The sequence below is a fragment of the Dendropsophus ebraccatus genome, chromosome 13, assembly GCF_027789765.1.
Source record: "Dendropsophus ebraccatus isolate aDenEbr1 chromosome 13, aDenEbr1.pat, whole genome shotgun sequence".
In the NCBI taxonomy this organism is placed as follows: Eukaryota; Metazoa; Chordata; class Amphibia; order Anura; family Hylidae; genus Dendropsophus; species Dendropsophus ebraccatus.
This window is the reverse complement of record NC_091466.1, coordinates 71663281-71688240: the sequence shown is the minus strand read 5'-3', so window position 1 is coordinate 71688240 and position 24960 is coordinate 71663281. Positions and strand designations below refer to the sequence as shown.

Genomic DNA, 24960 nt, shown 5'->3' with positions numbered 1-24960 from the left:
TTGTGGCCACAGATTTAAAGGGAGAGTATGTCCCTAATTTATCATTTGCTCCTAACACCTCTCTATAACTCCCACCCTGCCCTTACCCTAGTGTTGGAGCCTCTGCATGCTTCCCATAAGTGATTCCTGCCCATAGTTTCTGCCATAGTCCCAGTTGTTCCTGGTTCCTGCTGTTCCTGCATCCAGTTATCTGTGGTTCCTGCCTGTGACTGCTGTGACCTGCTGTGTTCCAGCCTGCCTGCCTACCTGTCTCCAGCTGCACCTTTTCCACCGCCACTAGCAAGCCAGAGATAATTTAACCTGCTGATAGCTCCCTATTGCGCACAAGTCCATAAAGGTAGGTATGTCTCTTATCTTCATCCTCGGCACCGTTCCTGTGCAAATTTAATGTGGTCCTGTGTCCAGTAAGGTCGTTTGGAGCACTTCTTCACCCCCAGAGTGGCGATGCACCTCCGACTGCCCTGCCCCTTCTTATAATTATCAGTGAAGCAGGCCAGCCTAGGGCTGGCTGGCTTGGTTCTCTAAGGGTGGGGAAGTGCTCCAAATGGCCTTACCGGACACAGGACTACATTTAAAACTCACAGGATAAAGGTAAGAGACACACCTTGATCCTCAGCGCCCCCATGCCCAATAGGGAGACAAATCTAACCTGCTGATAGTTCCCCTTTAAGAAAACTGTTTGGGTTTGGCAACTTCTCTGAACCCGATTGCTTGCCCCTTGATTTCCTGCTCTTGGAAACTCCCTAACATCTACTTTCTACTGTTTGTAGAAGTTACCAAACCTGGACAGTTTCCTCAAGTACGCTCAGCACTAATCATAGGGTCTATATGCATAAAAACTTTTGACATGTCCTCACCAGTGTTCTAGTTAGAGATTCATCACATAGAAATAAATAAGCTTTGTATACCACAAGGGTCCTCGAAAATTACACAACAAAAATTTCCTTTGCCATTATTAATCATGTTTATTGCTACTTCTTATCTAACCTTGCTATGTTTCTCGGCAGTTCTGCCCATACAGCCCTTTCCTGTATCACCAGACAGTAAAACAAAAAAAAAAAAAGCAATTACACTTTTCAGGAGATCTGCGAAAATATTTGCTGAATCTGAAAATGTTTATCAGTAGTATGCAGAATACAAAGGAATATTCCTATGTGCCGCACTAATAACTCTACGAGCAGAGTTCACACTTTATCGTGACTCACAGACGGCTACCAGTTTATCACTCCCCTTCTTCGTAGGCTGCAGCCATTGGATCCTATACATCAGCTGTATATAATAAGCTTTAGGGTGACCTTGTTTCTTGCTTCTAGTAGTTCGGTACAAAAAGTTGCAGCCATCGACCCATGCCATGTAATTGTGTATGTATTCTTTTTTGTGGAGATTTGGTTTCACTCTGGTGGAATCATAGACTACCGTAATAATGTGTAATATTACCTAGTCACTGGCAGTTATCTATTTTATGTCAGTTTGAGCACACATTCCTCTGACTCTAGCCCTCCCCCTGTAGTTAGGATAGTTGAGGTGCACATGTTTTTTTTATCCCAGTTTATCCATGGTAAATCTCTTATTTTCTAGTCATCTATTGTAGCCAATGGGGCAAGATTATTGTTCCCTGGGCAAAAGTGGGTAAAACAAGGGTAAAACTTTTTGTGAAATTTATCAACCTTGAGTCTCACAAGCTGCATGCATGGAGCCAATATGGCAGCTTACAAAGTCCTTACAGTACTGTATTAAAAAGTTGTAGGACACCCCAGTACCTCCATGTGGTGCTTTCTGGAAGATACCTTATTTTGTCCTGATAGCTATGGCAACCTTTGTATGCATGACAAGGTATCCACCACGTATTATTGTTGTTTTTTGTTTGTTTTTTTGTTATTTTTGCATACACAAAAATATGGTTGACCACATTTTGGCTAAAAGCCCCACCCCCTTTTCCCTGGCCGAATTTACTAAGAGTCTCTGCACAAAAAATCTACACTTCATTCCAGCGGGTGTAGATTTGTATCAGGATTTACGCCTGTGAGCACACCGGCCACACCTCCTCCCCGCCCATTGGCGAGCGATACAGCTGGCATACGTCAGGGCGAAAGGGACAAATCTTTGCCTTCTGCCTGGCGTATGCCCAGGATTCAGGCTTTGTAAATATCTCTATATATCTACATTACATCTATTTACACACCAGCCACACCACTGTTTTTAGAGAAGAGTGGTGGTCTGTAACCTAGACAACCAATTGTCAACAAAGGAAGGAAAAAGGCAGCATATTAGGAGTCGGTAAATTTGCTAAATGAATGTAATTGTTAACTTGACACACCCTACAAGTTTAGCTACAATAGTTGAGGTGAAAATACCCTTTAAGCTACCAAGGATAAATTTGTACAGTTAAAAAAAATCCCCTGTAGAATGATGATGCCAGTATACAGGTGATGTCACCAGCGTAGTCTCAAGTGAAATAGATGGGAACGTAATACATGTTATTTCTTCCATTGTTTTCCATTCTCCTATTGGTTATCCCCCCGGGACCATTTCAACATAACACTGGAGTTCTGCCCGACCCCGGAGCTTTTATAGTACCTACCGCCCCTCCGTCACATTCATCCTAATTCTCTACTCTAGAACTCAGCACTACTTCATTTTTACTACAGCCCCTCTGCACCAACTGCGGCTCATTCATGCTCCACAATACGCTTTTTGACTTTTCGCCAATTAAGTTATTTGGTTCACTGCTCTTTTCCCCCGGAGCAATCATCTTTGATAGTGATGAGGAAATCAGCTTCCTGACAATAGCAAAGAGCTTGACCCGACTGACAGCTCTTATTTGGAGTGGAGTCCTAGAGGAATGGGAAGGTGCCAGAGACAACACTGTAAGGCCAGAGAGCCGCCCAGCCCAGAGTTCTTTAGGTTCCCCTAACAGCAATCTACCAGACGCACGTTGGCCCACCTCTGCCTGCTCGTATTACATCCAGCCTAGTCAAGCTTCATAAAGACTTTATTTTAATGGTTTCTTGTATTTTTGTTCTACAAAAAAAAAAAAAAAAAGTGTTCTTGTGCCGTCTTATCTCCGCTCCTCCATTGCTAGAAAGTATTGATTTATTTCAGCTGGTTTTTTCTTAAAAGTTTCTATTCCCCCCTGCATACCAACTTCTATAAGCCGCATCTAAGAGCGCTGCCGAGAAAGAAACGACATTGACATGTAAAGTTATTCAGTTTTCCATCACAATGGAACTTAAGAAGACCACGCGTGTTGCCTAACGTCCGGAGTACACGATAAAAGACTCCTTGTCAGTTTATCAGACTACTTAGTATCATAGGGGGCTACTGAGAAGTCATACAGCCCCTTTAAAACACTAAGGGCCACATGTATCATCCGGCGGACGGATGATTTTTGGCGGAAAGTGCCGATTTGCGTATTATTTTATACGCAAATGGCCGATTTGCGAATAAAATAATCGCAAATCGGCACTTTCCGCCGAGTACGCCAGGGGGCGGAAAGGGGGCGGAAAGTAGGCGGGAAGTGGGCGGAACGGAGGGCGCGGACTCAGAGTCCGCGCGATTTATCATCCGTTCCGCCCAATTCTACGCCGAAAACCTACTCCAGTACTCAGCTGGCGTAGGTTTTCGGCGGTGCGCACCGGCGCGCACAGGATTTATGTACAGGCAGTCCGCCTCTACATAAATCTCCGTACCGCCGGAGCTGCGGGGGCATTTTTAAGTCCGGCGTAAAAAACGCCGGACTTAATAAATGCCTCCCTAAGAGTGGTCCCAATCCCAATCCCTGTGGTTTGTGATACCAGCCCCGAGCTCCGATGTGTTCCTGTTGCCTGCGGTTCCAGCCGTGAGTCCTTCTGTGTTCCTCCTTGCACACGTGTCTCCAGCTGCACCTCGCCCACCGCTGTTAGCAAGCCAAACCAGAGGTATCGACCTGGGGGGCGCCTGCTGCAGCAAACCTATCCTGCCTTCCTTAGACTCCGCTCCCTGGTGTGGCTTACGTCACCGCTAGTGGTGGTAAGCTGAAGAATTGAAGTCCATTATATTCAACTCTTCTCTTCCCGCCATCACTATCATTTTTAGAGTTAGTTTAGATAGTTTGCCACTCCAGCCCAAACCAGGTAATGGGTTCTGCCAACTTTTTGACTAAAGTCTATGGGAAGCTTATTCATATAACGGCATTGGCATTAGGATATGGTTTACAAAACCCACATTACTGTATCATCAAACAAGGGTTGATTATTACTTTTATGTCGGCATTACTAAGGAAGTCTTTGTACCTTGAGGTAGACCAATATCACAAGTGACCCTTCCACAAGATTTTTTTTTTAATTGTTAAAATCTAATATTGATCCATGACCTGACATGTGACTGTGGAAACCAATTACTGACTGCAACTGTGATGCCAATAAGGTCAAATGCTACTGATGCAGCCAATGATTGCCTGTCATTACGAAAATCAAACCCTTAGACTAAGTCCTTGTTTTATCATATATGTATTTGTTCTAGCTTTGATTAAAATACTTGATAAGTGGAAAGATTTCTATTAATTCCTCTTTTCCCATCTTCGGAGTCTAAATGACATGACCAAAAAGAGTCTTTTCACTTGGTGTAAACTAATTCTTGGGGGGATAAAAAATCTATGATGGACATGGATGTATTTAAGAGAAAGGTCCAGGACAATCAGAAGTGAAAAGTGACCTTTACACCGCGAAGACAGGAGATCGATGAAGGAGTCAACGTTCTTACAACTGAATCTAAAAGGTAAATTCTGCTGGGTGCGTAGGACATGGTGAGCAAAATGGACAATAAAACATATCAGGCTGATAGTAAGATTAAAATCAAGTTAACCAGTTCAGCACCACATGTCAGAAATGTAGAGCGTAATCTGCACTGTGATCAATCATAGTCTTCAGTGACCTCTAATCAGACCTGGACTAATGTCCCACCATAGGCCAATTTTCCAGTGACTTTCACAGTCTCGTTCCTTCCTCTTAGAGAGTCATTATATTGCTAACCAACCAGATATATAAAATAATTAAAGCCTTCTTGGCAGAAATCCTATTACTCGCCCTCTTTTCTCCATCCCTTCCTTCCTCTTCTTACCAACTGAAAAGATCTTCTTATGAAAGTCTTGGAAATTGAGCTGTTCCCCAAAGATTACAAATTGAATTGAGTGGATCCAATTTACTAACTGTGAAAATTGCAGCATCAGAAAATATTACTCTAAAGGAATAGGGGTGCTTTCAAAATAACTAAAAAAAAAAAACATACTCACCTACCCCGATCCCTGGAGTTGCCATTCTGAGATATTTTGCCAACAGGAAGAACACTGACTATAGCGGTGACAAGCCTCAAGCTGTGGCTGGCAGAGTGGGCAGTTCCTGTGATGGCAAAACATCAGAGAAAAAAGTGAGGATTAGCAGGGCCTGTAGCAAATTTAATGACCGCTTCAGGGATCAGGGAAGGTGAGTATGTTTTTTTTTTCTAAAGTATCCCCACTCTTTTAGAATAATTTTTTCTAATGCTGGAATTTCCACAGTTCCTAAATTTAATCCAATCTTTTCCTTTTAGAAAGTTTTTTAAATAGAATTTCATAAGAAGATTTTTCCATGGGTAAAACGCACCCTACAATGAGGAGGAAGGCATAGGAAAAAGAAGGGGGAGTAATAGGATTTCTTCCAAGAACAGTTTTTATTATTTTATATATCTGGTTAAGATAAGAGGGAGCAACTACAAAATAAATATAGTATAAAACCAATAGATAGGTACTCATAAAAGATAAAAAATAAAACAGGTTTTTATATTTTTTTCATTCGTATACCAAGAAAGCAGAAAGAAAACTGAACAGAAAAGGATCATAAAATGTATTCCTAAATGGTGTCAATACAACTTTTGTATAAAATTGAGCCCCCCACATAATGCTCTTAGGGGAACAATACAAAAGTTATGAGTTTTTCTTATTTTTCTAATGTGCTGAAGCGATAAAATGTAATCATTCTAGTCCAGAGAATAAAGCTTATGGTATTTTTAATGTTAAATATAATAATATAATGTTATTGTTAATGTTAAATATAATAAATATAATTTTTTTTTTTTTTTTTTTATGAAACAGCGATCAGTGTAAATTTGAAACATGAAAAAGGCAAAAACAAATTTGTTTAGTTAGTAAAAATTAACCAATAAGTCCAGCAAAAAATGAGCCTCCTGACTTGGCTATGTCGACGAAAAGAAAAAAAAAGTCGGCTTGGATGACTTTACGGTGTGATGTAAGAGCTACCTGCTTCCCCTCTCACAGCAAGCAGTCTCAGAGTGAAACTAACTATTACAGTTTCAGGCCATGTTCACATGGCGTAAGAAACCGGCAGTTCCTTGACCTGGCCGGGTCACGGAACAGCCGGTGTCAGAAAAGATCATCTCAGCCGGTACTGCAATACTGGCCGGATGATCTTTACTGCCGCTGTATTCAAATGCGGGCGCATCCGTGCACACCCGCATCTGAATTGCGGGTTGCTCTGGCCGCACGCTCCATTGCGTGAACTCACAGGGTTTTCTGCAACCGCTGTTTACTGAATAGCAGCCTCAGAAAACTGATATGTCAGTTTCTCGCGGCGCCGCTAGGTATCCAAGACGGAGTGTATACTATGTGTATACACTCCGGCCGGGATTCTATGCTTTCACATGCAATGTGTGTGCTGTATAAATGACGGCCATTGTTGCAACGGTCGTAATTTATACAACACATACGTTATGTGAACATAGCCTCACACTAGAAGGTTTTTTGGTGGGTGAGCAGGTTTGTAAATGTTACTGAGATCCCGCAGACAGGGTTAAGAGATATACACACTACTGAGTGGTACGGATGTCTCTATTCTCAAATAAGATATAGATGAAAGCGTTATGTATTCACATATACTGCTGATTTATTTCACATTGAAAAACAACGCCAACACAGTAAACTCTACTATATCATAGCCAGAATATTAGTCAAAAGTTCTGTATATATTTTATTCTGTATAGAAGATCAAATATGAGTAGAATGTTAGCATGCCATATGAACCTGAATGTACGTCTGGCCGGAGTTCAAAAGCTTCTTTCTCTGCTTGCCACCAGGTTTGATTAAACACCTCTCTGCCACAGATGGGTTTCTCTTCCAAGGGCTATAAATTCTAGTCTCCTTCTGGCATCTTCCCAGTCAGTAAAGTGAAGAATATTTTTTTTCTGTACATACTGTCCTGGTCGGAAAATTAGGTTTTATTTGACTTTTGCTCAGAAAAAAAATATATATATATAAAAAATAATTAAAGACACAGAACCAATAAACATGGAAGTAGATAGCCAACTCACCACATGTCTGTTCCCGGCCCCACACGATCCAATAGATGCCAATAATAGATTCTTAAAGATACACAGGATCAGCGTGATCAGATGAACCAGTGAATTATTCTTTATTGAGATGACCCAAGTCTAGAATGTTTGTGATTTTATGGGTCATCTCAATACAGAACCGTTCACTGGTTCATCTGACCACGCGGATCCCGTGTATCTTTTGGAATCTACACACAAATAAAGTCCAAAATAGTAGTATTACTGCCGAATAGGGGCAGCCCAAACCTGCCGAGGTTCGGGTTCGTACGAACCCGAACTCTTGGCAGTGATTCCCGCTGTCTGCCCGCTCCTTGGAGAGGGTGGATACAGCGGGAGGACTGCCTGGAAAACTGGGATACAGCCATAGCCATAGACTGTATCCCAGTTTTCCAGGCGGTCCTCCTGCTGTATCCACCCGCTGCACGGAGCGGCCAGATAGTGGGAATCTGATGCCGAGGTTCGGACCATCCTTGCCGATACCACGTCTAATAATAATAAATACACATAGGGCTTCCATTTTTCCCAAGAATAAAAGTTTACCTTTGTCTATGGGATGGGGTAAGTAGATGAGGTCAAAGGTCCCAGAGGTTGGACTTTCACCGATCACAAGATCAGGGGTCAATCATCATCCTTAACCCTACGTTAGTGGTTGTAGTCAATTCTAAGGGGTAACAACAGAGTGACGTCTAGCAAAAGGGCATGCAATAGTATCAGTAGTACTCAGGTCATGGTGACTGAGGGGTCCCTAAGGCGGCTCTTCCACAGAAGGAGACAATAGACTGAACGGAACATAGTAGTTGTAAGGGACACTTAGGTGCCCTATGTAAGTAATGGATCATTATATATGTTTTGGTGCTGTGAGATGCCCCCCATAGTTACCTTGCCTAATTGGGATGTCAATTTTGAGACCCCCACCATTCCCAAGAACAGGGATTAAATTGCCCTAGGAATGGTGCATACCGCACATGGCAAGCTTTCCATTGCATCTCTATGATGCTGCTCAACTTGACGATGTTCACAGTGTGCACCATCAATTTTGTTTTTGTTCATGGCATCTAATAGATGGAAAATAAAACCTTCAGATGTGAATACCCCTTTAATTACAGTATATGAATATGCAAGGACTTTGATGTTCTGTCTCAGAAAAATGATGCCCCAACCATGATATATCAAGAAGTAGATCAGACTCTACCACCCATGGTGATAAAAGATGGACGCTCCCTTAAAGGAGACTATTTTATTAATGATTTCCTGCACATATTCTCAGCTTTGTATCCACAAATCTAGTAAACAGGCTGCGAGTTCCAGCAAAGGTTACGGCTGACAACAACAATATCTTCCTCATAATAACTCCTAGACAGGATAGAAGCGAGTTGGAAAGAATAGTGTACATACATTCCGGAAAGATGCACCGCCGGATGGCCAAATATTTTATTTAAAAGGGCAAACATTTATGTAAGGTGTAAAAGCTAAAGATTCTGAAGGGTGTATCCGTGTTCTACCGATGTTATACAGATGAAGCAGAGCTGACTATGTGAGAAAAATACAAGATGTTTAAGGCTTTTACCGTATGACCATGAACCATGCCACACTGACCGTGTCTCTAACAGAACCACTTTGCAGCATTGCACACAAGCAAGGTGTTTGCTCATGTTTACATGCCCCTATGTAGCCCCATAGCTTTAAGATCCAGTAGCAATTGCATCTTTCACACTGCCTCATCAGACATGATGTCCTCAAAATGAGCCCCTTTTTCTGTAAATTAACATTAAAACACGGGGAATAGTGGGTGCTGGCTGTTATCTGCAGTTGATACCATTAATGACTGATATCAGTGATCAGGTCATAAAACCCCCTGAAGGCCATGGTCAATAGGGATCATGGCATTTAAGATGTTGTCCACTCATACCTTTAAATGGCACACAACCATAGGGCACTGGTAAGTTTATATGGCAGCAGAGGCCTTCTAAAGGCCTCTATATCTGCCATGTTAGCTCCACTTTGAGAGTTTGCTTCAGGCAGACTGTACTACTAGAGTGCCGATTTTACAGCTCAGTAAAGGGCAATAGTTTTGCATTGAGCTGTAAAAGCAATCAATTAGTTTCTTATAAAAGTCTTGAGGGGGTTACATGAAGAGCTAATATCTGTTCTCAATACAGTTAAATCATTTTAACAAGGGCCAAAATCTCCAGAAAAGCTGGTCTTGGTAGGTGTTCCTGCTATGTAGTAGTTAATATTTATCTAGCATAGTCCGGGGAAGAACAACCAGTCAACCAGGTTTATTGGCACCCCAGGAGCCATGGGGAGTGAAGGCTAGTCATCTGGTGTAATCCCATGGATCTACATGGATCTAATGGAGCATATTATGGCAGTGGGCGCTCTGATCTCTCTAGACCACCGGAAGTGACTACCATGGGCATGTGAGCATAGAAACTAGACCATGGAGCAATGGAAGGCAGTCCGTTATTTTTTTTATAACATCATGTAGATGGCCAGATGCATGTGTGTCACCAGGATGCATTATGAGAAGAAGGCAAGCTGGTGGGGTAAATGTGATGAGCAATGTTCTGCTGGAAACTTTAAGTCCTGGCATCTTGTGGATGTTACTGTGACACAGACCACCTACCTAACTCAGGTTCAGACCAGCCCCCCCCCCCTCCTTCACAGCTGCGGAACTTAATAATTACAATGGCCTCTATCAGCAGGATAATGCCCTGGCCACACAGCACATGTGAAGAACATGACAAAGAGATCAAGGTGGTGGCTTGTCCTCCAGAATCCTTTAGATCTCAATCTGATTGATCATCTATGGGATGTGCTGGAGAGACCAAGCCCAATCCATGGAGGATACACCTCCCACCTTACAGGATCAGCTGCTGTTGTCTTGGTGCCAGATACCATTGGTCACCTGCAGATGTCTTAAAGAGTCCATGCCTCATGGGATGCACCATAAATTCGGCAGATGGTTCCAATGCTATGGCTGATGGACGTTGCTATAACACTGTTGAGCACATTCACAGCTGGCTCCGTGCAATATACAATATATGAATTAACAATATCTGAATACCTTCATAATGGAGTTAAAGTGTATAATCCCTATTAACTCCTAATGCTTTCAGATAAATTGAGTTTTCGGGGGTTTGCCCAGAATGAGGCAGCTGTTTCATTATTAACTAAGTTCTTGTTATGAAAATTGAGACTGATTTAGTGTGACATTATTCAGCTCACTGAAACATTCTCCCAATGTTCACTGAGCAACTGACAGAACTCGACTTGACTCGTGCCTAAATTAGTGCCCAGCATTATCTGCAGGAAAGAACACAGATCTCCCTTCATCTATTTTTCACTGCATACAAATTCGAAGGTATGTCTATTTTTCATCATGCAAAAAAAACAACCTTTTATCATCTCATTTTAAGGTCCTAAGCCCTATGCTGATAATCTCATAATATATCTTTATAAAGGATAAAGCTTTCCCTGCTACAGAGCTCCAAACAACCTACAAAGCCGAAAAGATAAATGATGCAATTCTCGCTGGATGCATTCACCACTAGAGGGAGCCGAGGAGTTTTCTGCATACTATTTATTATTAGTGTTGAATATACAGATGCACTGTGCACCAACTTGTGATGCAGACCCCTGTGTGTAGTACTGTATGAGAGTATACTATATGCATCACTGCTCAGTGTACATTAGTCAGACCTGGTGTCAGAGTAACTGTATGAATTGCTGCCCATTTTACACGAGTGGTGATTAGAGAGGAGCTAACCAGATTTGTTTTGCTTTGTTTTGGGCATAAAGTTTTTGGGACTAGTGTCACATTTGTAGAGTGTAAAGATTCATGGCTTTAAAGGGTACCTATCATTCCGAATCTTTCGCATGCAGCCGGCACCTGCCACCAGAAGATTGAATAACTATCAATACGACCACACCTGGTGATCTCCATTTACAAAGTCTACTAAAGGATTCAGACTCAGAACTCACCCGGCATGATCATATCCACAGTTGCCCAATCTCCTGATGGCAGAAGCAACTGCACGCCAATCGGGTGAAGATTTAGAATGACAAGCCTACCGGACAAAAATTTTTTCACCTTGTGCTCGAGCACAAATAAATCATTCAGCTTGTTCATAGGGGCAGAGTCACGTGCTCAACTGGGCGCACACTGTCTCTACGGGATCATAAGGCAGTAGCGAAATGTAAGGTAAATGTAAGGATAGGACAGAATGGTAAAATGGAGCAATGGTGTTTGGCCGGGCCAATGCCCATACGGTGAGTTGATTGTTGGATTTGTTGGTGTTTCACAGCCTCAGTAAATGTAGGTCCTCCCCAAACTGTTAGTGAGTGAATTCTCATGATCTTTCATGATTTTCATGATTTCTGAAGGGGTAAGTAATTTTTTGTCTGCTGAGGTTAGGAACCCTATAAGCATTGTAGGGCATAGGACTCAAAGCCAAAACTGTGTAACTCGGCTCCATAGTAGTCATCAAATTTTCCATCTGGAACCAAAAGGATAGTTTCTTTGGTTTCTTGTAATTTTTTTTTTTTTTAAATTACAATCATTTAGAATAAGAAAATCATTGTTTGTAGTAGTATGTAATTATTTTACGACTTGGGTTCATGGACGAGTAGAGTCTTCTCGATGTGAGAACGCCTTCATTGTTGTATTAGGAGCAGTATAATCAAGGAAACAAATGTTTCTGACAGGCGTAATTCTCTTTTTGTTGCTTTAAAGTTATTTATTATTCATTTTGTAACGTTTTGTGACCGTGTGGTAGGATAACAAGCAAAGGAACATCTATTGTGATTTTACCAGTGAGTCTGTTCTCCTTATTAAGGATATAATTGCCACAGAAGCCAACTGTGCAACTTTTATGGTGTCCTTGGTGGGAGAGGCCCCAGTCCTGATTGTTTTATCACATAACAAGACCTCATGAGAAGATCTCCTTTTTTAGCAAATAAGGGATAGAAAAATTGGACATTGCGCATGTGTGTGTGCGTGTATTTGGGGGAGGGGGAGATGGGGGGAATTATACATATGGCAAAAATTTGAAAAGTTTTCGTGCTAAATCTTTTTTGGGCAAAACCTTTGGAACTTTTTGCTGTCTAGATCGCTCACGCTTAGAGGAGTGGGCTTCGGAAGGTGGAGAGTAGAGATGAGCGAATTTGCCGAAGTTCGGGTTCGTATGAACCTGAACTATCGGCTTCTGATTCCCACTGTCTACAGCCTCCGTGAACAGGGTTGATACAGCCTAAGGAACGCCTGAAAAACTGGGATACAGCCTATGCCAATGTCTGTATCCCAGTTTTTCAGGCGGTTGGTAAGGCTGTATCCACCCTGTTCACGGAGGCTGCAGACAGTGGGAATCAGAAGCCGATAGTTCAGGTTCATACGAACCCGAACTTCGGGAAATTCGCTCATCTCTAGTGGAGAGGGCTTGGCCTTCTCTAGCACCATATTTTTCACAGCATATTTCTTGAGCTGGCATGGATTTCAGTTGTCGGCATGGGCAGCTTGGATACTGCAGGAAGAGGCATGTGTCTCTATAACAATAAACATTGTCTCTTGACAAAAATCAGAAGTGTCTTCCTGCTGTGGCCCCAGCAAACATCTGTAATCTGTGAGGAAACCTAGAAGTAAGTGTTAAGCTTCCCTGCAGTGCCACCACAGATGCAAAATAAGCACTACGCAATGTCCATTCATATCTGGACCGGTAGGTCCTCCAGTGAGAAAGACACTCTTTGCTACTGTTCTTTTCTGGCCAAGAGAAAATAATCCTAAACAGAGAACCCCCGCCTTAGCTGAAAATTCCCAAATCGTATCTATGTTTTTTTTAAACTGAACAACCCCTTTAATTGACCCACAAAATATGTTGACTTGAATAGAGATTTTCACCTCAATGCCAAGTCCATCGCACTGAAATGTGCCTGCTGGAAGATAGGGGACATCCATCTACATCCGTCTCTAAACTCAGTCAACTGGTCTCCCATGTAGCTAAAAACTCCCTATCACATCTTTGGGAAGAATAGGAAGTGGTAACCTCAACCTCAAATGGAACTGGAAGTGGTCATCATTTTTAGTTTTCAAGACATTCCCAGAGGTGGACCAGTAAATCTTGAATGGTAAAGGTGTATGTACCATAGAGAGTTCTATGGGTCTGGTCTCCAGGTGATACTTTGGTGGATACAATGGTGGTGTCATGTAGTAAATGACCTCACTTATATATGAAAATTGCCCTTTAAAACTCTAGGTTTTTGGATCATCTTCCTGAACTTCAGCTCTTGCAGCTCTCAAACAATTATTACATTCTCTCTAAATAGGATTCTGTTCCAAATTCTCATAAGTGGCTTCTAGATTCAATTCATCGGAATTAAAAAAAAGACCAAAGAAGAAAGACAGTAAAATGTTCATAAAAATTGGCAGCGGATCCAACTTACAAAAATGAATTGAGGTGCGGAGTGACAAGCTGGCCAAGCAAGTGAAGCTATGCAGAACACAATTAGGCAAGTAAGCCAGCAGGATGGCAGGCTGGAGAGCCGTGAAATAATAATCACTCATTTAAGAGCCATACACGTAATTGACAGTAACCAATATCACATTTGCTAAATGTTCAACTCGAGACGCTTATTCCAGAAGGACTAGAGCATGACCCGGGTAACTATATGCAATCCTCAATACCAGTCACAGGTCAGATGATGAAAATGTTTTATCCCAGATGTTTCCTATCTGACACAGTCAATTTTCATACTTAACCTTTAATTCACATAAGCAAATAGGGCTTGTTTTTGGTTGGACAAGTTGTATTTTTTTAATGTAACTGTATAATGTAATATTTTGTGTAATAATTTTGTGTATTTATATGTATTTTATGTAGTGTTTTTGAAAAACTTTTTTGGTGGGGGATGTAAACTAAACGACTTTACAACTTGAAGCAAAGGAACAGTTTTAATTTGCTTTGCGTCACCAACCATATTTTGACACCCATATAAAAATTACTTTATTTTTTTTTTTTTGCCCTGAGTTTTATTCTTTATATGATACTAAAATATGCAATGATTTTTAAACTTTAACTTATGCAGTAAAATCAAGCGTTTATGCGGTGTCTACTTCGTACACCTTCTCTATGAATGAGCTACCAGGGCAGTGAGCCATGTGAAAAACATTGTCTTTTCTTTTTAAAAATGTTGGGGTACATGCAACTTTTTATTCATTTATTTATTTATTTTTGGGCGCGGACATGGAAGGAACAAACGGCAGTTCTCACATTGATTGTTTGGTTTTTAAGTTAGTAAGTTTGTTGCTTTACAGTGCACACAAGTGATAGTTTGTCATAGTGATAGTTTAATAATTTAAATATGATTGTTGTTTAAACTTTGTAAACAATTTTTTTTTAACTTTAATGATAGATAGATAGATAGATAGATAGATAGATAGATAGATAGATAGATAGATCAAAGTTGATAAAACAGAGATACCACTTACATACATGAAGATCAATACAAATATACTATTTTTTTTTATTTTTTTTAAATGACATAGCTTACATCCCTGTACTGTTCTTCTCCCCCATGGATCTGATCACTTCCTGGTTTCCTCTCTGAACTGTGACCCTCCTGTCGAAATGCAACAGTGAACATACTTCCCCACAATGCCTCTTGCTTGCAAGCTCAGTGGAGGCAAACTGCAGTACTTCCTGGAGATTGCAATTAAACTGATCATGCCTGGTCCGCCTTAATGGGTCATAACTAGGGATGGTCCGAACCGAACGCTCGGCAATGATTCCCGCTGTCTGCCCTCTCCATAGGCTGTATTCCAGTTTTCCAGGCGGTCCTCCCGCTGTATCCACCAGCTGCACGGAGCGGGCAGACAGTGGGAATCTGATGCCGAGTGTTCGGGTTCATACGAACCCGAACCTCGGCAGTTTCGGACCATCCCTAGTCATAACCAAAGGCAACAGATTATCAAAACAAAACAGTGACATGGGGAATGTAAATTTCAATCTCTTACACAGTACATTTTCGGAAATACTTGTACATTTAGACCATTTTTAGATTAATAAGACAACGCCTTTAAATATGTAAATGATGCCCTTACATAGTGAGTCATGTTTGGAGTCTCACGAAAGGCTGGCCAATGTCAACCCAACAGTACAAACCCAGGTTAGACCCACTCTGGTGCAACCTATAGAGCCAAGGGCCTAGAGCCCCCATTAGGCACCGACTAGACATGGTGAGCCGTGAATGCCATTAGCTTAGTCTCAGCCATGAAGTCTAGTAGACGCCGGGAATATGGACTCCGGAAAGCAGCTATGACAGGCGGCATTATCAATCTTTTCCATTCTGCTAGAGTCAAGAGCTTACATGTGTAATAATATGTGACACCTACATGTGAGCTCACCTTCGCCGCCGACACTTGCTCCGATCGGCCGCTCTCACCGGCTCAAGTGTCCTTTTTAAATTGATTGTTCTCGGAGAAAATAATCCATCTTATTTTTCTTCTTATTCATACGGGAAGGCAATTTCTTTGCTACGGAATTTGTGATTTTCATTCACAGAAATGAAACTATTCCGTCGAGCCCGAGATGTAAATCCACAATTTGCCGGGCTGTGCTGGATGCTATTATTTGTCATCTCGGTGGGTACAATAGGGAACCGGTAGAAAGCTTGTCTAGTACAAGTGGGTATATTAATCACGCTCTGATACACGGTAAATCACTTGATATTTTGTTATTGGATGCTATAAATTCATCACACGTAGAATTTTTTATAATTTATTTTTTTTATTATTTTCTATTTTGATCAAGTGACTTTCTAAAATAAGCCAGAATTAGGTGATATCTGAACTACGAGCATGTGATAAATGAGCAATACTAGAAACCCAGCCGGCTTCCCATCCTCTCCCCATAAGTCAGCCCTTTTTCCTGAATTATTATTAGTATTCTGCAAATTGCTCCATTTCCTTTCTTCTTATTCATTACATGTTGTAGAAGCAAATGTATTCTATAGAAAGTGCTACTTTATGCCGATGTGATTGGAATATTCCCACTTAATACTTTATTGTGTACTTTGCTCTATTTCTCTTGTAGAACAGCGAGCGGCCAATGATCCGCGGCTTGATCATGCTAGATCAACATTGTTAGGCCTCGGGCGTTGCAAAGTTCATTGGTGAATGACATTTTATCTTTAGAAAGCCATTGAAATGTAAAGTATGGGGAAGGGTTTCAATATTAGAGTAGAAGCGAGCACGAGCCTATTATTTATTGTTATCATTGAGAATGAATGTGATGAGACGTCTACATGGTGCTGGTGGCAGTAAAGCAAATTCTACATGGCTCAAGATCCCCTAAACATTACAAGTCATTCTTACCTGCTGTGTTCACATATTCATGGTTTTGTTGCTTTTTTGATTTATATAATTTGAACCTAATTGGTTTGTGGGCTCGGTAATTTTGTCTTTATTCACAGTCAGCATTACCAGGCTTTATCTGCTGTTTTTCTTGTGCTAAATAATCTAATGAAGCCTGGTAATGCTGATCGCATGATTAAGCCTGGTAATTCTAATCACATGATGAAGCCTGGTAATGCTGATCACATGATAAAGCCTGGTAATTCTAATCACATGATGAAGCCTGGTAATGCTGATCACATGATAAAGCCTGGTAAATCTAATTATGTGATTAGCATTATCAGGCTTCATCAAGTCATTAGAATTACCAATCTTTATCATGTAATTAGCATTACCAGGCTTTATCATGTGATTACAATTACCAGGCTTCATCCTATGATAAACCTGATAATGCTGATCACATGATGAAGCCTGGTAATGCTGATCACATGATGAAGCCTGGTAATGCTGATCACATGATGAAGCCTGGTAATGCTGATCACATGATGAAGCCTGGTAATGCAGATCACATGATGAAGCCTGGTAATGCCGATCATGTGATGAAGCCCGGTAATGCTGATCACATGATGAAGCCTGGTAATGCTGATCACATGATGAAGCCTGGTAATGCAGATCACTGTTTCACAAATAGAAGTTCTCCCCTCATACGGGATAACTAACCGATCGTGGTGGGTCCAAACACTGGTTCCCCCTGCGATGTCAGGCAAGTCCTTTTTGCACCTGAGAGCCGACCAAAAAACAACTAAAAATGTCCGTGCAAACCATTTTTGCAGAACTCACTTACGGTCAATACTCCATAGGAACTCATTTATAATCAATAGAAACATGAACTATCGTCATTACCATGAGGAGCTTTATTCTATAACACTATTTTAAAAAGTGTTGGACTGAAGCACCTTTGGTCTCCCAGAAATAACTGTTTTGAAGGTCCACCATTAATGTATACAACTCTTCTATATGTCCACCTCCAACTATGTTATTATTGTCCACATTGGTCATATGTTTTAGTACAGTGTTTCTCAACTCCAGTCCGCAAGACCCACCAACAGGTCATGTTTTGAGGATTTCGCAGGTGATATAATTATAGTCAGTGCACCAGTAACTGCCACAGCTGTTTGTTGTATGGGATATCCGCAAAACATGACCTGTTGGTGGGTCTTGAGGACTGGAGTTGAGAAACACTGTTCTAGTAGGTCTTTTATGAATAAGTTCTGGAAGACTTTTTCCCCAACAGAAAATGACTGGCTCCAACTAGTTTCTGATGGCATTGTCTTCTTCTGCAGTGTTCCTCAGTAGTTCATGATTTGGGGATTTCCTTAGCATTTCACAGGTAATATTGCTATAGTCAACAGATCTGGTGTCACTCTTTGTATGGGATAGCCTCGAATCATGACCTGTTGAGGGTAGTTGTGAAATACCGGCTGTAGAGGCTCGGAATTGTGTCTGAACCTCAGGACACCATATGATTCTCTGTTGGGCTAGTCCAATCCTGTTTCCAAATAACCAATACCATAATGTCAAGTCAATGTTCACCAAATCTTTGTTATTGTCACCTAGTACCACACTAACAGTATTTTTTGATGCTTGCTCAGATCAGGTGGACCAAAACAGCAGGAAGTGCATCCGATAGATTTCAAGACTCCAGTGTATTCAACGAAACCTTGAGGATTACAAATATCCAGAGGCATCAAGGAGGAAGATACTACTGCAAAGCAGAAAATGGGCTGGGCTCTCCTGCAATAAAGTCCATCCGAGTGGATGTATACTGTGAGTACCGAGGACTTTCCTACTGTATAGGGAGTATACTCCATGTTTGTTGTACAGTAGGTCACTTAGAGTTGTGTCGAGCATTCATTCCTAGTTATTCTCCTCAACCCTTCCCAATCATAGAGAACGCGTCATTTAGTGCTGGAATGTTAAATAGCCATGAACATAAATTACAAAGTCAATGGTATACACTGAAAATATATAGATATAGATGAGAGTAGTAAAGAAATTCCCGACAGGAATTTAAATTTAGGGTTCATTCACACAAATAGGATCCGCAGCAGATTTGAGGGTGCAGATTTGATGCTGTGTTCAGTTTTTTAGATCAAATCTGCTGCGGATTCGCAGCAGGAAAACCGCTGCAGTACGGTGTGTGTGAAGTATTGGGAAATTCTTTGGACTGACTGCATGGATGTGTGCATAACTTCTCAGAGTTTCCCAGGACTGGATCCAGCTTTTCCAGAGTGTCACAGAGCAGCAGTGAGTTATAAGGCGGCCAGCGGATGAGCAGATTACCGAGAAACAAAGAGCTTGAAGTGTCACTGTCACTGTCAGAAATCAATAGCACAGGCGGTTTTGAGAAACTTTGTAATTGGTTTTATTAGCCGAAAAAAATGCATTTTTATGATGAAAAAACAGTTTTAAGCTCTTCTTCCTGTCTTCATGGATTGCTAATGGAGAGGGGAGGTGTGGAGAGAGATGAGGCACCAAAACAGGACAACAAAGAGTTAATCTACAGTTAATCACCAGGCTATCTCCTCTGACAGTCAGCACTGACCTCTCTGACCTCTTAATACCGCTGTCACCCACCTCCGTGTTGTGTAATCCTTTGTTCTCTGCTCTCTGCTGCAGACTAACTCCCTCCTCTCTCCTACCCCATCCCCTCTCTATAGAACAGACAGGGTTGTGTCTGATGCAACAAGTCACAATTTTCTGATATTTTGCAGTGAATGGAAAAGAGGAGGGGGGGGGGACCTGGGAAAAGTTTTTTTGAATGCAGATAATGACATATTTGCCTAATAAATCCAATTACAAAGTTTCTTAAAATCACCTGGACTATTGATTTGTGGGGGAAAAAAAATACGACAGTGACTCTAACTTTCTTTTTACTGTAAATTCTCTTATCTCTAATTATTATTATTATTTTTATTATTTATTTTTTTTATGAGCAGTAAGTGGTTTTAAAGGGATTTTCAGTGTTCATAGCGTTAAAATTCTGTTTTCATCACCTTTGGATTCCCTGTCTGCTGCTTGGTGTGGCATGCAGGTTGAATCAGTCCCCTTCCTCCGCTGGCAGCTGACTCCATCTTTACCATCCTCTAAACCCCCTATAGATGTACTGTCATGTTACTTTAGTGGCTCTACTCCTTCTCTTTTTACTGGATGGTTTGCAGCAATCAGGTGATCACCATGCAAAGACCTGGCTGTGAGGTGAGACACTGAGCATGTGTGACCACCATCAGTAGGTGGTCGGACACTATATATTCTGAACACCAGGTGGTGCTTTACTAGTATACTAGTACTAGTACTTCACTGGACTTCTTCTTCTAGAGGATACCATGTTGCTTGGTTGTGATGTAGGTAATGACTGGATCTGGTTCCAGGCACCGGTGATACAGACAGAGGTGAGGCAGGTGAAACAGGTTAGCAGCCATGGCGTATACGGTGTGTGTGTTTATACCCTTAGTGTGGACAGTCCGAGTCATGTACAGGTGGGTCAGTGAGGTCCACATGGGTTAAGCACTAAGGGTCCTATTCCACAAAGCAAAAACAGGCCGAATCGGCCAAATTTGGACGATTATCGCTCTGTGGAATAGAGATAATGATCAGCCGATGATCGTGTCATCGGCTGATTGTTTATTTAGGATCAAACCTAAAATCATTGGGCATTGACCACGCAGCGCTGTGTGGAATAGTGATGTGCAGCGGGCGACCGATGATTTCTCAAGCACCATGCTTTACCTAAGCATGTTGCAGGGCTTCTCCTGCGCTCCTTCTTCCTCCCAGCAGCTTCAGTGCGGCCTGTCTTGGCTGACAGACCGCTCAGCCAATCATTGGCCAGGGCCGCCGCGGCTAGTGATTGGCTGAGCGGTCTGTCAGCTAAGACAGGCCGCACCGAAGCTGCTGCTGCTCGTGGGACCGGCAGGAAGAAGGAGGAGAAGTATGACATCGGTAACAATGTCCCTGCAGCCCTGGCTAAACGATTTTCGGGCTGTGGAATAGACCCAGTAAACGAGCGCCGATCTAGCAGATCGGAGCACGTTTACATTATTGATCAGACCCCCATCGGCCCGTGGAATAGGACCCTATCTCTTTATAGTTACAGCTAGTACATGGCTGCGACCTCTACAGGGCACACCAGGGACTGCAAATATAGTGTAGGAAACAGTAGAAAGGCCAGAGGCAGGGGCATAACTACCACTGTAAAAGCCATAGTGGCATCAGGGGGCTCTCTGCATTAGATACGCATTGTATTGCCTATTTTACTCAAAACCTCCAAACCAGTAGGAGCCATGAGGAGTTGGAATGGCACCTTGTGCCAGGAGGGTGCCAGTAAGCCTTTTTGCCCAGAATAGGGTAATTGCATACAGTGCTAGTGATGGCCCCCAGACCCCTCTCCCCTACAGCTTCCATCCCGTCTCGTATTTCGCATTTCAATCTCTATCTCTTTAAATCTGCCTATTTAGGATAAAATTGCCGGTAGATGTAAACTTAATGTAAAAATGTAAAGCTAATTGCCCGTCATAAATGTACACATTTAATTTTATTTTAAATGACTGAATTCTCCCGTGTAATTTCAAGGTGCGGTAATTGAAACGTTGGCGCAATCATTTTCCCTAAAACAATAATTTGCATTCATCTCGACGGATCCCGTTTCATCCACAATCCCATCGAAGGGTTTTATTAAAACAATGTAACCATCATGTAAGCGCGACTATCAGACACCAACCGCAGCCTCCCCGATACACTGACATTGCGTAAACAATTCCAGACGACATCTTGCTATTTAAAAAAATAATAAAATTGAAAGCGAGAAAAAAAGAATAATGAGCGGGAAGATTTGTATTTTTATTCTATTTCCATAGCGAAGGCCGCGGGAAAGCATGGGAGGCTGCTATATTTAGAGCGCAGTCTGATTTGAAAGATAAATATACATAATTTCAGAAGTATTTTGGAACTCGGGCTGAATGAAGCAATCAAGTCTCTTTTCAATGCTTGAACACATTCATTTTAGGTGGAAGAAAATAAATTATCATATTAAGCATCACTACAGTCTGACCCAAGCAGTTTCTGCCATTAGGATAAAAGCTCGGTTCTTGCAGACACATTTGGCCATTTTAACTCATTGGTTTGTGCTATTTGGAAAAAGAATCCAAGAGTGTGGATGTCTTGTGTGGTAAGATGCCAACAGACATGCTCTATATAAAAAAAAAAAAAAAAAACTTACCGATCGGGACCCGATCGTTGAAACGGACCGCTAGAGGTCTCTCACCTGCCTCCGTGTGGTCCGATCGGCGATCTGCTGCACTGAGGCTGCACAGGCAGGCTCAATGAGCAGAGCGCCGATAACACTGATCAATGCTATGCCTATGGCATAGCAGTGATCAGTGTGTAAAATAAAAGTAATCAATGTACAAGTCCCCCACAGGGACTTCAAATGTGTAAAAAAAAAAGTTAAAAACACTATTACACTACCCCAAATCCCCATCCCCAATAAAAGCTTAAATCACCCCCCATCCCATTATATAAGTAAAACATATAAAAATAAATAAATAAACATATAATATACCATAGCGTGCGTAATTGTCCGATCTATCAAAATATCACAAGCGTCATTGCGAACGGCGTACACGAAAAAAAAGTGCGCAGATTACCGATTTAATGTTACATTATATATAAAAAAAATAATAATAAAAAGTGATCAAAACGTCCGATCTTCACAAATATGGTATTAATAAAAACTAGAGATCATGGCGGAAAAAATGACACCCCATACAGCCCCGTAGGAGAAAAAATAAAACCGTTATAAGAGTCACAATAGGCCCATTTTATTAATAATTAATTGCCAAAAAAAAGGATTTTATTAAAAAAAATATATATAACATTAGAGAATCTGTGTAACCTGCATATGGTTGTGTTCGGGCTGACCTATAGAATAATAGTATCATGTCGCTGTTACCATATAGTGCATTACGTAGACACAGGAACCCCCCAAACGTTACCATATTGCTTTCTTTTTTACGATTTCACCTATTTATATCTTCATAAATAATATATTTGGGGTTCCGTCATACATGTTATGGTAAAATGAAAGACGCCATTACAAAGTACAACTATTCCTGTGACAAACAAGCCCTTACATGGCCTGTAGATAGAAAACTGAGAGTGCTAGAGCTCTTAGAAGGGGAGGAGGGAAAAATGGAAACTCAAGATCAAAATTTGCGCGGTCCACTGGGTCATTTTGGGCCTGGTTCTCAAAGGGTTAAAGGGGTTATCCGGGTAACAAAAACAATATTCTTAAAAATCCCCCTTCCCAATATCACCCTATGTCTAATATATATGTATAACTTCTTGCACCCTTTCCCTGTTTTTTTCTCATTCTTATCCACTCTGGACATGTAAAATCCTCTACTCTCAGTCCACTCTGACTACACTCAGCTCCCTCTTCCCCCCTCCCTTTGTAGACACAGGATATGTGATCTCCTTTCTGGGGGTTGGGATAGCTATCTATTGACTTGGTAACCTGACCACCAGGAGACATCATCTGCATCATCTCCATGCACCTGTGCTGCTTCCATAGACTTAATGGGGGACTTTAAAATGTCCCCATATCTCCGACGCTACAGGGATTTATGTAGCGGCGGACTGCGTCTACATAAATCCCGTGCGCTTCGGTGCGCACGGCCGTAAACCTACGCCAGCTGAGGACTGGAGTAGGTTTTCGGCGTATCTTTAAGACACAAAAATGATGAATCAGCCCCCTCCACACCGCCATATAGGTTATGCCATATATTTATTTATTTTGTAATAATATGACTTTTTTGGGAGGGAAGTAAGTAAGCCAACAAGTAGATAGAAATTAATTTTTTTGTTTGTTTGTTTTTCTTTCTGGAGGGTGGGGGGGATCATTGGGGGGGGGTATTAATTTATACAAACAGGAGGTCCTTAAAGGGATACACTGAATGCAGACCTCTTCCCTGGCCATCATGGAAACCCATTGGAACCCAGTAATCAGACTGCAGAGAAGCTGATAAGGAGGCAGATAAAACTACTTCTGCCTAACAACTTAGACCATTAATAGTTAAACACCTGGGCTTATAGTTATGCTTATAGTTAATGCACTACAAGTTCATGGATCAGTAGAAAAATATCTCATCTATAAAATTATATATATATATATTTTTTTATTTTTATTTTTAATCTCTTGTTTTTATAACGTATCTTATCAGCCAAAATTATTATGTATCTGTGGTCTGTCTATGGTCAGATCAATAGCAGATCCAAAGGTCTTTCACATCTCCAAGCCTTATTGATATCATTAATACAAATTTCTCGGGTTTACCTCAGACTGCGACTAAGAATGATGTTCTAATATTTAAGCTGCATACATTATCTCTTCAGATGTCAGCGAATACGGCAAATGATGTGTAAATGCCAGACCGATGGAGGATTCACCACATCTTTGTACAATCACATCAAATATCCATAGCCCTTTAATTATTTAGACGTGGGAAATATACATTTCAAAGTGTATGGGTTCATTTACAAATCTCTGTCCTCATCAGGCTGCGGAGATTGCTGTAAGATGCTGACTCAGCAGATTGATCCATGTAAAATCCTGGTTTGAGGCTTAACTGTGTAGTAACCCATGCACGAAGATCAATACCTGTGTGTAGGGGCAAAAATATGAGCAACCCAAATAGACATTCAAAAACCACAGTACTCCGGTAAAGGTGTGAATAGATAGGGGTTCTATTACACAAGGCGAAGAGGCTGAAGAACAAGCAACTTCATATTAGTTGACCGACCGGCTTGTTTTGGCCTATGGAGAAATCACTGTTCTCTGGCCACAGATCTCCCCGTATAATAGGTAATGGCAGCCAACAAGCGTTGTCAACAACTGGAGACATGAACAATCCAATGATCAATCATGCTGCCTGCCCCGCCAACACCTGAGTTGCAATAGACCTGTGGCAGAGGATGATGTCAGAGGGATGCTCAGTGTCCCTCCAGTGCCCTGTGTCGCTCAGTGTCCCCCTGCCATCATCCTCTCCAGCAGCCATAGCCCGCACAGCTCTGGGACTCGGGTCGTGACATCACCATGTTATCCAGGAAGTGACATCACCATTTTTTATCCAGGAAGTGACATCTCCATGTTATCCAGGAAGTGACATCACAATTTTATCCAGGAAGTGACATCACCATGT

General features: G+C 41.6%; 1 protein-coding gene across 3 annotated transcripts in view; it reads left to right on the top strand.

Annotated features, from left to right (window-relative positions):
- MDGA2 (MAM domain containing glycosylphosphatidylinositol anchor 2) overlaps window positions 1-24960 on the top strand; it is a 414191-nt gene that overhangs the window by 211992 nt on the left and 177239 nt on the right. For all 3 annotated transcript variants that reach the window (XM_069949265.1, XM_069949264.1, XM_069949266.1), the window contains exon 3: window positions 18358-18532. In XM_069949265.1, coding sequence (XP_069805366.1) covers window positions 18358-18532 — 175 coding nt within the window. The remainder of the gene's footprint in view (window positions 1-18357; window positions 18533-24960) is intronic.